This window comes from Pyrus communis, chromosome 12, assembly GCF_963583255.1.
Source record: "Pyrus communis chromosome 12, drPyrComm1.1, whole genome shotgun sequence".
NCBI lineage: Eukaryota > Viridiplantae > Streptophyta > Magnoliopsida > Rosales > Rosaceae > Pyrus > Pyrus communis.
This window is the reverse complement of record NC_084814.1, coordinates 11,121,048-11,133,666: the sequence shown is the minus strand read 5'-3', so window position 1 is coordinate 11,133,666 and position 12,619 is coordinate 11,121,048. Positions and strand designations below refer to the sequence as shown.

General features: G+C 39.2%; 1 protein-coding gene across 1 annotated transcript; it reads right to left on the bottom strand.

Moving 5' to 3' along the window:
- Positions 1-3,730: 3,730 nt before the first annotated feature.
- Positions 3,731-7,435, bottom strand: LOC137710002 (uncharacterized). Its single transcript, XM_068448971.1, has 5 exons — positions 6,950-7,435; positions 6,524-6,685; positions 6,250-6,433; positions 4,583-4,785; positions 3,731-3,895 (listed from the first exon to the last, which is right to left on the bottom strand). The coding sequence occupies exons 1-5, from the start codon at positions 7,433-7,435 to the stop codon at positions 3,731-3,733; spliced, it is 1,200 nt and encodes a 399-aa protein (XP_068305072.1).
- Positions 7,436-12,619: the final 5,184 nt, after the last annotated feature.

Sequence of the window (12,619 nt, the reverse complement as noted above, 5' to 3'; positions counted from 1 at the left end):
TTATGCAAGAAAATGAGTGTGGGGGAGTAAAAGTTTGTTCTTACGTTTATATGTATGTTTTGAGATTCAAAAGAAAAAGAAGAAGAAAAGAAAAAAAAAAAAAAAAAAAAAAAAAAGGAGTGAAAATAAGTAAGAATGAACTCACGAGCGTTGATGGTTGAAGAAAGGGTCCAAAAAGTTGAATATGGCCCTAAGTTTTGTGTGATTTTCCCTTGGGTGTTCAAAGTTGACTTCTGCGTTCTTAAGGGAATTCTAAGTGCCTAATTCAATACTTTGCTCACTATTGCTTTAAGAATGTTTGTTTATCCTTCACCTTTCATTGTTAGCCAATACCCTAGCCCCGTTACTACCCTTTGACTTCTATATTGAGTGTTATGTATTTCAATTGTGGAGTTTGAACTTGGTATGAGCTTATGGTGTCACTGGTTCTCGCGTCTAAGTAGTAGCATTCCATTCATGAGATCATATCTAAACATGCTTATTAACTCCAGAAAATGCTTTCCTTATTATAACATATGTGAGTGTTCGTCTACATGTTTACATCAATCTTCTCACATATACCTAGTGTAGGGTGTGTAGTCAGAAAATCTGTGTGAAAAACGAGAGTACATCTAGTAAGAAATTGAGGGAATTCTCTAAAGGCATGTTACTACATTTGAAATGTGTTTTAATTGCTTAATTGTGAACTAGTATGTGGTGACTATGATTAAGAATGTACTTAAGTGTAAAGATGGCTCAAATCTGTGAGAATAATGATTTTTAACTTGTCATGTGCATTGGAAGTCCCTGATACGATTGTTGGAAGGTGTAGGTTGTGTTTTGTTCTTTTTGTTTTGTTTTTCTGTTTTGCTCGAGGACTAGCAAAAGCTAAGTGTGGGGGTATTTGATAGGAGCATATTTATGCGACTTAAATGGCTTGTTCTCGTACATTTACGTTATGTTTCTTTAGTTATTTTAGTACTTTAAGCTATTTTCGTGTGTTTGTAGGTCCAAAGGGCTAAAGGAGCAAAAAGATGCATTTTGGAGACTTTTGGAGCACTTTTGGGCTAAGGACGGATAGCTTATGCTTGAAGCCAAAATGTTGGACGAAATTGAAGACCTAATTGGAGCCAAAGTGTTGGAACCTTGTTCTCTTTAGTTTTAGGACATTTAAACCTTTCCTAATCCCAATCATGCCATGCATAACACACATCCATTCTAACACATTGTCATTGCACATGCATTTCCTTCATTAGTTAACCCACATGCACTTATCACTTATCATCACCACATATCATATCACTTAATCACTTATCACTTATCATCACCACTTAACCACTTATCATATCATAACCACATATCATATCACTTATCACTTATCACTTAACATATCATCCACCTACTTCACCTACAACATCCACCTACTTCACCTACAACATCCACTTCACCTACAACATCCACCTACTTCACCTACAACATCCACCTACTTCACCTACAACATCCACCTACTTCACCTACAAATGACATAGCCATATGTTCCCTCCACTACTCCTATAAATACCCTTGCATTCATTCATTCATGAACATCTCATTCACAACACAACACCCCTCAAACACTTCCATTATTTCCCTAGCCGTGAGCTTCCCATCTTCCCCTTAGAATCCAAACCGTGAGTCCCCCTTCCACCATTCCTCACTCCATTCCACACTTCCATTCCCCCAAACCAACTATCCTTAGACCTTGTGCTACAACAACGAGGAAGATAAGAGGGCCTAAACGTTCATACAATTCAAGTTTGAGTTGTTGGAATGTTTAGGTGTTTCTTTGATTTCAAAGTTTAAATTCAATTCTCTTTGTTTTGTACGTATGAGGAAAGGAAGAGAAGAGTGCCTAAACGTTCATACAATTCAAGTTTGAGTTGTTGGAATGTTTAGGTGTTTCTTTGATTTCAAAGTTATGAGGAACTAAACCCCCTTTAGCTAGGGGGTGATTCGAAACTATGTTTATATTTGCAATATGAATTGATTAACTTTCGTTGGAATTTCATAAGTTGTGGATTCAATTTGTTTAACCGTTTGATTGATAACTTATTTATGAATGTTTATTAAGAATGCGCGCTTAATTTTCATGCATAAATATGACGCTAGAATATAAGTGAATTTCACCTAATCGTTATGAACTTATATTCACAAGTAGTGGAGGTTGCTTATAAACAATCACGTTAAATGAATTCTTGGCACGAGTTTCATGCTCATCATAGTAACGAATGCCTCGTCAACACTTATAGTTTTCATAATGCTTAATGATCTTTGATTGTATCTTTATTGTGCTGTTCACGTAAAGGACTTTTGGAGAATGTGGTGAATTGCGTTGCGCTAACCCATCCAATTCATTAACTTAAGGAAAACTTGACGGTTAATTTAAGCGGACCTAATTAACCCGGGGCGTTGAGTTTCATAATTTATCGAAAGACCAACTGAGAATCAATCTTGTATGCAAGTGTAACATGTGTGGAGAAGAACCCCTTGGCTATTCCATCATCCATATTTTATTCACATTCATATTTACATTCTGTTTTAATTGCAATTTGTTCATTTAGTTTAATTTTGTCAAAACCTAAATCCCCCTTTACTTTAATGTCAAATTAGTTAGAAATCAATTTAGTTTGTGTTTTTAAGAGTTTTGAGTCTTTTGAACTTGTTAGAATCTGTTTAGTTTATGTTTTAAAGTATTTTTTAATTCCTTGAGTCTAGTTTAGTGTTTTATATTGTTTTTACGTTTTTAAGTCAGTTTCCAAGAGATTAACAATCCCTCCTAATCCCCGGTCCAGAACGATCCCTACTTGCACCTATACTACAATTTGACAAAAAGAGGGTTTAATTTGTGCGCGTATAAATTCACGCATCAATCTCTCATTGTATCTCTTCTATGCATTCATGTTGAGAACCATTGGAGAATGATTTGAATTGTCGCATGCATCATCCAATTCAATAACTTAAGGAAAATTTGAGAGTTAATTAGTGCATCACGGTTAACTTGGGGTGTTGAGCATCATAGTTAATGAAAAACAATTGGAGAATCGATTCATATATAAATGTGTCATGTGTGGAGAATGGACCTCTAACTAATCCATCCATCATCTTGTTTCTCAAATTCGTTTTACAATCTGTTTCGTTTATTAACTTGTTTTGTTATTTCAATTTTCGTATAAATCTAAATCCCCCTTTACTTTAATGTCCAATTTAGTTAGAAATCAATTTAGTTTGTGCTTTTAAGTGTTTTGATTCATTTTATTTCCCAATTTCGTCCAAATTCACCAAACTGCTCAAAACTGCCCAGAAAGTGATTTTAAGGCAGTTTTGAGTGTTTTGGGTGATGTTTGAGTCTTTTGGTTTGTTTTAATGTTTTAAGTGTTTAGTTTTACATTCTTTGAGTTAGTTTAGTGTTTTAGTTTAGTGTTTTTACATTCTTGAGTCAAGTTATTACTTAATTTCGTCCAAATTTGTGTTTGTGCTCAAATCTGCCCAGAAAGTGGTTTTTAGGCAGATTTGAGTGTGTTTGTGTTGTTTTGAGTCTTTTGGTTTGTCTTAGTGTTTTAAAGTTTAGTTTTGCATTCTTTGAGTCTAGTAAGTGTTTTATATTGTGTTCTTACGTTTTTGAGTCAATTTCACATTGATTAGCATCCCTAGTTAATCCCCGGTCTAGAACGATCCCTATTTGCTCATTTACTACAATTGTCATCCATAGGGTTTAATTTGTGTGTTTAACTATTTTCGCATCAGGGGTCTTGTAAGCCGTGCGATATGCCCACAACGCATCCTCCAATCGTACACTCCAATCCTTCCTTGTAGGGCCCACGGTTTTTTCTAGAATCTGCTTAATCTCCCTATTTGAAACCTCGGCTTGCCCATTGGTCTGAGGATGATAAGGTGTTGAAACCTTATGCGTGACGTTGTACTTCTTGAGCAAAGCCTCAATGGTTCGATTGCAAAAGTGAGATCCTCCATCACTTATGATCACTCGTGGCATTCCAAACCTTGCAAATAGGTTAGTTCTAATGAAATCTGCAACCACTCGAGAATCATTAGTTCGGGTGGCTTTTGCTTCCACCCATTTCGATACATAATCCACAGCAAGTAAGATATACAAGAAACCATGTGAGGAAGGAAAAGGACCCATAAAATCAATACCCCAAACATCAAAAATTTCAACCGGGAGAATAACATTTTGCGGCATTTGATCCTTTGCACTAATGTTGCCCATTCTTTGGCAACGATCACAAGACATACAAAAGTTTCTAGCATCCTTAAATAAAGTTGGCCAATAGAATCCACATTCTAAAACCTTAAGGGCTGTGCATTGTGTCCCAAAGTGTCCCCCACATGCATAAGTGTGACAAAATGTTAAAATAGAAGTGAATTCCATGTCATGCACACACTTACGTATAATCTGATCCGAGCAATATTTCCACAAGTATGGATCATCCCAAACATAAAACCTAGCGTCTTTTTTCAATTTATCACGTTGGTTTCTAGTTAAAGTGTTAGGAACTTGTTTAGTCACCAAATAATTTACCAAATCCGCATACCAAGGCTCACTTACCTTAATGGATAACAATTGCTCGTCAGGGAATGTTTCTACAATAGGGTACGGCTCCTCCTCATGTATCATGCGGCTTAGGTGGTCAGCCACCACATTTTCACTTCCCTTTTTGTCCTTGATTTCGATGTCAAACTCTTGAAGAAGTAGCATCCATCGAATTAGCCGTGGTTTGGCTTCCTTCTTCGTGAACAAGTACTTTAAAGCTGCATGATCAGTAAAAATAATAACCTTAGTACCAAGTAAATATGATCGAAATTTATCTAAAGCAAAGACAATGGCAAGAAGTTCTTTTTCAGTAGTTGAATAGTTCAATTGAGCGTCATTCAACGTCCGAGATGCGTAGTAGATGACATGCGGCTTCTTGTCCTTCCTTTGGCCTAAAACAGCCCCTAACGCATAGTCGGATGCATCACACATTAGCTCGAACGGAAGACTCCAATCTGGTGGCACAATGATGGGTGCCGTGGTTAGCATGTCCTTGATGAGTTGGAAAGCTGCCGTGCATTCCTTGGTGAAGTCGAAAGGTGCATCTTTTTGTAGGAGGCGGCATAAAGGTTGGGAGATCTTCGAGAAATCCTTGATGAACCTCCTATAAAAACCTGCATGTCCAAGGAACGAACGAACCTCTCTAACCGAAGTAGGAGAGGGTAAGTGACGCACAAGATCTATTTTTGATTTATCTACCTCAATACCTTTTTCACAAATAATATGACCTAAAACTATGCCTTGTTTAACCATGAAATGACATTTCTCCCAATTTAACACAAGGTTAGTTTCAATGCATCGTTTTAAAATCAAACTAAGATTATTCAAACAACCATCAAATGAATCACCAAAAACGCTGAAATCATCCATAAAAACTTCAATAATTTTCTCAACGTAATCTGAAAATATGCTCATCATGCATCTTTGAAATGTGGCATGTGCATTACATAAACCAAATGGCATACGACGATAAGCAAATGTACCAAAAGGGCATGTGAAAGTGGTTTTTTCTTGATCTTCTGGGGCTATCACAATTTGATTATAACCTGAATACCCATCAAGAAAACAATAAAACGCATAACCCGCTAACCTTTCAAGCATTTGATCAATGAATGGCAAGGGAAAATGATCTTTCCTTGTCGTGGCATTGAGCTTCCTATAGTCAATACAAACCCTCCAACCTGTTTGGATTCGCGTAGGAACAAGCTCATTTTCGGCATTTGTCACCACAGTTACTCCGGATTTCTTTGGAACACATTGCACCGGAGACACCCACCGACTGTCTGAAATTGGATAGATCACTCCACAATCCAAGAGCTTGATTATCTCCTTCTTCACAACTTCCATCATTGGAGGGTTGAGTCGGCGTTGAGCCTCTCGAGATGCTTTGGTCCCCTCCTCCAAAAGTATACGATGCATGCACGTGGTTGGGCTTATTCCCTTGATGTCGGCCAACGTCCAACCAATCGCAGTTTTGTACTCCTTTAACACCCTCACTAACTTACCTTCTTCTTGTGCCGTGAGTGAGGAGGATATGATGACGGGCAAGGTCTCTTGGTCTCCCAAGAAAACATACTTCAAATGGCTTGGCAATGGTTTAAGTTCAAGGGAAGGTGGCTGCACAACTGAAGGAATGGGCTTATTAGTTGAAATTGGAATTGAAATTAGGTCCGAAGACTTACCAGATTGTAGTGGCAATGACTCAAGGGCAGCCACTATCTCAACCATGTCAACACTAGGGGGCATGGCATGGTGCTCACCATGCATGCCGTGGGTATGCAATTGCCCTACTTCCTTGTCTTTAAGTTCCATTCCTCTTGTAATGACCAATTCAAGTGCATCTTCGTTCAATTGTTCAAAATGGTCCTGCGCCAACGAATCAATTACATCAATAGCAAAACATGAATGATCATCAAGAGGGTACTTAATAGATTCAGAAAGATTGAAATTAATAACTTCCCCATCAAATTCCATTGTCAAAGTCCCATTAAACACATCAATCTTCGTGCGGGCTGTTTTCATAAATGGGCGGCCAAGAAGAATTGGCAATGACGGGGCATGGTTTGATTCTTCCATTTCCAACACGTAGAAATCCGCCGGAAAGATTAGATGATTAACCTGCACTAAAACATCTTCCAAAACACCCTTTGGATAGGCATTAGATCTATCGGCCAATTGAATAATCACACCATCATTTTTTAACTCACCTAGGTTCATAGATGCATAAATGGAGTAAGGCATAACATTAATAGATGCACCTAAGTCTAGCATAGCATGTTCAAACCGATTATTGCCAATAACACAAGGAATCGTAAAACTACCCGGATCTTTGCATTTAGGGGGCAATTTACGTTGCAAGATGGCTGAGACATTCTCACTTACCTTTACAACCTCTTTGTTTGAAATTCTCTTCCTAGTAGTACAAAGTTCTTTTAAAAACTTAGCATATCTCGGAACTTGTTTAATTGCATCCAAAAGTGGTATATTGACTTGTACTTTTCTAAACGTCTCTAAAATGTCCTTTTCAGCCTCCTCCTTCTTTGTTTGCATGAATCTACGAGGAAAAGGTACATTTGGAGGAATAACATTAGAAATAACCGAATTTGGAACATCCTTACCCTTAGAAGCCGAGTGGTGTACTTTGGGTGGCTGCGGCATGGTGTCTCCCATCCTTGCCGTGGCTTGCTCATGCTCCCCCTCTTCAAATTGCAACTTTTCGTCCTCCATTGGGGCTGAATTAGAGGGTTGTGAAGCCGTTCCAACTTGTTTTCCACTTCGCAACATGATTGCTTTCGCAGATTCGAATCCTCCTTTCGGGTTGACCACTGTTGAGCTAGGCAACCTTCCTTGCTCACGAAATTGCCCCATGAATTCGGCAATCTGTCCCACTTGCTTCTCCAAGTTGTCCACCCTCTTGTCTTGGATTTGCCTCTCTTTGTTTTGAGTTTGGATTTCCTGCGTCAAAGTAGTAAGTAATTGAAAAATCTTATCATTTTCACTTGAATTACCTACATTGCTTTGGGCAGGTTGTGCTTGGGCTTGTGGTGGTGCCAACGGCTTTTGATAGAAACCCGGGGGTTGTTGCCTAAATCCGCTTTGTTGTTGACCTTGTTGGGGGTCTCGCCATTTGAAATTCGGATGATCACGCCAACCGGGATTGTAAGTATTAGAGAACGGATCACCACGTGATTGGTATTGGTTGCCATATCCCACGGCATTGAGTGTCTCCCACCCTCCATTCTCGATTAATTGTGGGCACTTGTCTGTAGGGTGTTCTTGCATGGAGCATACGCCACAAGAAGCTACGGTTTTGACTTTTGGACCTTCCACCACCTGAGAAAGCAACGTAGTAAGGTTAGCCATTTGATTTTGAAGTTCGGTTATGGCACTTACCTCATTGACTTGGTGTTGCCGTGGGGTACTCCTCTGTCCAACGCCTTCGTATTGTTGAGCGTTCAATGCTCGATTAGCAATCAAGGACTTTGCAGCCGTGGGGGTCTTGTCCACCAATGCTCCTCCCGCTGAGGCATCTAGCATTTGACGTTCAATAGGTAGAAGTCCCTCGTAAAAGTATTGTAGAAGTCCCTCGTAAAAGCATTTGACGTTCATGCTCTCCCATGATGTGACCGTTCCGGGAGCCAACTCGTACAACCAATCTTTCGCTTTCTCTTGGAGAGAAAAGGGAAAGGCCTTCATCTTCAAGATGCTCTCATCCACGTTCACCGGAGTCATGCTTGAGCAAACGACTTCAAACTCCTTCAAGTGCTTGTTCGGATCTTCCATGGACAGCCCATGGTACTTCGGAATGTGATGTAACAGGTTTGACTTCAATTCGAACTCAGCAGTCTTGTCTTGAGCCGCCCTTGGGTATTGGATGCACAAGGGTGCGGCATTGGCCAATCCCGAAGCGGAAAGCTCCTTGATTGTTCGGTTGTCCGCTGCCATGTCTTCCACTTCCTCTTCAAATTCAGAAACGGACTCGGAACTTGCACTTGATTCACTAGGTTCCGGGTTCTTCCTCTTACGTCTCAACTCACGCTCAAATCGTCGTCAAAGTTTAAAATATGTTCGTGAACTGGATTAGAACTCCGAGTCATAAACAAGTACCTAAAACAAGAAACAAAATAACATAAGAATCTGATCTAATAAGAAAAACAAAAATAACAATCCAAGGGATTAGCAACTTTGCTAATCCCCGGCAACGGCGCCAAAATTTGATGCGAAAATTAACTTAACACACAAATTAACCCTCTTTTGACAATTGTAGCATATAAATAAGTAGGGATCGTTCTAAACCGGGGATTAGGAGGGATTGCTAAATCACTTGGAAACTGACTCAAAAACGTAAAACAAAGGTTAAAACACTAAACTAGACTCAAAGAATGCAAAGCTAAACAATAAAAACACTAAAACAAACCCAAAGACTCAAAACAGCCCCAAAACACTCAAAACTGCCTTAAAAACACTTTCTGGGCAGTTTTGAGCACTTTCACTAATTTGGACGAATTTGGGTAACAACTTGAATCAAAACACTCAAAAACACAATCTAAAACATATTCTAACTAATTAGACACTCTAAGACACTTGGGGATTTGGTTTTTGACGAAAATCAAACAAACAAAACAAATATGTAAAATAGGCAGATTCTGACGAAATTGGTGAAATTAAGTGGATGGTGAGATGGCTAGGAGGTTTTTCTCCACACATGGCATACTTGCATACAAAATAATCTCCAGTTGCTTATTCGATGAATTTATGAACCTCAACACCCCAAGTTAATTAGGTACGCTTAAATTAACTCTCAGATTTCCCTTAGGTCATTGAATTGAATGGAATTAGCGCATTGCAATCAAATTATTCCTTAAAAGTTTTCTATATGAAAGCGCATGATAGAAAGACAATCAAAGATCATTAGGTTCTATGGAAATCATAGGTGTTGACGAGGCATTCGTAACTATGAAAGCGCATGATACTTATACCAAGAATTTACTTAACATAATTGCGACCAACAATCTTAACTACTCATGGATGTGAGTTCCCAACGATTAGGTGAAGTTCCCTCATATCCTAGCATCATGTTTATGCATGCAAATCAAGCGTGCACTCTCAATTCATATACATAAGCAAGTTTTAATTAAAATAGATAAGTAAATTGAATTCATCATTCATGAAATCACAACTGAAAGTAATCAAATCATCATGCAAATATAACCATGGTTTCGAAATTCCCCCCTAGCCAAAGGGGGGATTAGTTCCTCATGCTTGCACAACAAAAAGTATTGAATTTAAACATGGAAATCATAAGAAAGAATACACCTAAATGCTCAGCAATTCCAAGATGGATTCGATGCACAGATTGGCTCCTCTTCCTCCTCCTTGCTGCGGCACAAAGTTAGGGTGATGGAATTGGTGGTTTTGGGTGGTGTTTTCTTGTTTGGAGGGATGGAGGATGGTTGATTATGGTGGGGAAGGGTGCGGCAGAGATGTATGGATGTGGAGGGAGGTCTATGGAGGCTTAGAATGGAGAATGGAGGTGCGGCACAAGGGTTTCTGAATAGCATAAGGGGGTGGTACGAATTTGTGGCTGAAAATATGTTTATATAGTCCTAGGGTTTATTAGATTAGGGTTAACTTAGCCGATTTATTGGATTAGGGCCCTAGAATTCGGCCATGGTGATTCAAATCCACTTAGGAGAAGGTTTTGGCCCACATATTTTTATAAACTGATATGTATACCCAAATCCACAAGGATTAGGCCTTGGAATTCAGAATCCCAAAGGGATTGGGCCTAGGAAGGTGCGGCTGATTTAGGGGAGAGGGTAGCTTGGCTTGCAAGGCAAGGTAAAGCCTTCTAGAAAGGTTTGGGCGCCACTTTTCTAGGGTTTCTAGAAAGAATAGGTTTTGTGGCAGATTTGGCCCTTCTAGACTAGGATGCTTCTAGAAATAGGTTCAAGAATGATCCATTTAGGTCCCCATGTAATTAGGAGTAAGACATGATAAGGTTTGGATAAGATAAGATGAGATAAGGTTTGGATAATGTTTTGGATAATTGGATAATGTTGGATAAGGTTGGATAATGTTTAGATAATGTTTTGGATAAGGTTTCCTCTTTTCTTGCACTTTCCTTATCCACTTTGTCCAAAGCTTAGTTCCTTCCTCTTCTTATTACATTTCCACCTTCTTGAAGTCCAAATTCGTCCATCCATGTTAGCCCACATGCAAGCTCACCACCTAGTGTCCAAAATAGCTCCAAAATGCACCAAAATGCACTTTCTTGATACTTTAACCCATAGGACCTACAAACACACGAAATTGAGTTGTAATACGACATTAACTAAGAAATAATAGCACAAATGCACAAGAATAAGCTAGTTAAGTTGCCTAAATATGCTCCTATCATTTGCCCCTTCCTCCAAGAGAATCCTATGCATGCACATGGTAGGGCTTATTCCCTTGATATCTGCAATAGACCAACCAAAAACTGATTTGAACTCTTTTAACACCCTAATTAGTTTATCTTCTTCAATTGGGGTGAGATCAGAAGCTATGATAATTGGAAGAGTTTCAAATTCAGCTAGATATGCATATTTTAGATGTGGTGGGAGTGGCTTAAGTTCAAGTTTTGGTGCCTTAACAGTGGAAGGAGTTAAATGTGACATTGATGATTCTAAAGGCTCTACAATAGGTGAAACATTCAAAGGATACAATGCCAATGCTTCCAAGGCAGCTACTTCTTCCATGAGTGCATCTTCTTCATCAAACTCATCTTGAGATTGACTCAAAACAGTTTGTAAGGGTTTATTCGATTGTGCCTGCAAGAACTTAGAGAATACAAGTGAATCAAGCACATCAATGGCATAACAATCAAGAGATGAAGAAGGATGAGCAAGAGATTCAAACACTTTGAATTGAACTGTCTCTCCTAACACTGTCATAGTGAGGAGTCCATTTTGCACATCAATGATGGTCTTGGCCGTGGCCATGAAAGGTCTCCCAAGCAATATTGGCAACTCACGATCATGTATAGGAGCTTCTTCCATGTCCAACACTACAAAATCTGCAGGCAAGATTAGTTTATCAACTTGGACTAGAATATCTTCTACTATACCTCTTGGATATTTCACGGATCTGTCTGCAAGTTGTAATGAAATGGTGGTGGCTTTCAAATCTCCCAAACCTAGTTGAAGGTACACTGAATAAGGCATTAAGTTGATGCTAGCACCCAAATCAAGCATTGCCTTCTCTACTTTCTTGTCCCCTATGGTGATGTTGATAGAGAAACTTCCAGGATCCTTGAGCTTTGGTGGAAGTTTTCTTTGCAAAACTGCACTCACATTCTCAGACACCACAACCTTCTCATGTGGTCCATACTTCCTTTTGTAGCTGTTTAACTCCTTGAAGAACTTCCCATATGCCGGCATGTTCCTAATGACATCAAGCAAAGGTAAGTTAACATTCACTTTGCTTAGTATATCAAAAATTTCTTTGAATGACTTATCCTGCTTGCTCTTGGCAAGTCTTCCAGGGAATGGTATTGGTGGAGTGTATGGTTTCTCGGCCTTGTGAAGATTTGGTGCTTCTAGTGAGGAAGTGGCATGGCTTGGTTCCTCAATTGATTTCTCATTGTCTCCTTGAGTGACACCTGCATTCACATGATCATATTCATTAGTAACTTCATTGCCAACTCTATTATCAATAACCTTACCACTTCTAAGTGTAGTGATTGCTTTGGCTTGCTCTTGGTTCCTTTGGAGTATCACGGGTTGGCTTGGAAACTTCCCAACCTCTCTTTGGTTCAAGGCATCTGCAATCTGCCCCAATTGTGTCTCCATTTTGGTTAGGGTTGCCGAATGTTGTTGGAAAGTGCTATTTGTGGAATGTTGGATTTGCAAGGTGTTTTGGGCTAACAACTTAACCGTATCCTCAAGGGTAGTGGCAGGTTTTGGTTGGAAACTTTGGAATTGATTGTTGTTCTTCCATGAAAGGTTGGGATGATCTCTGATAGGAGCATATTTAGGCGACTTACTTAGCTTGTTTTCGTGCATCTATGTT

Excerpts from the sequence above, each read along its gene's own strand:
- LOC137710002 (XM_068448971.1), bottom strand. The coding sequence starts at position 7,435 with ATGGGGCAATTTCGTGAGCAAGGAAGGTTGCCTAGCTCAACAGTGGTC. Across the intron at positions 6,686-6,949 it reads CAAACAAAGAGGTTGTAAAG|GTTAATCATCTAATCTTTCC; the intron begins GTAAGTGAGAAT and ends GTTTTAGTGCAG. Across the intron at positions 6,434-6,523 it reads CAATGGAATTTGATGGGGAA|GACCATTTTGAACAATTGAA; the intron begins GTTATTAATTTC and ends TCGTTGGCGCAG.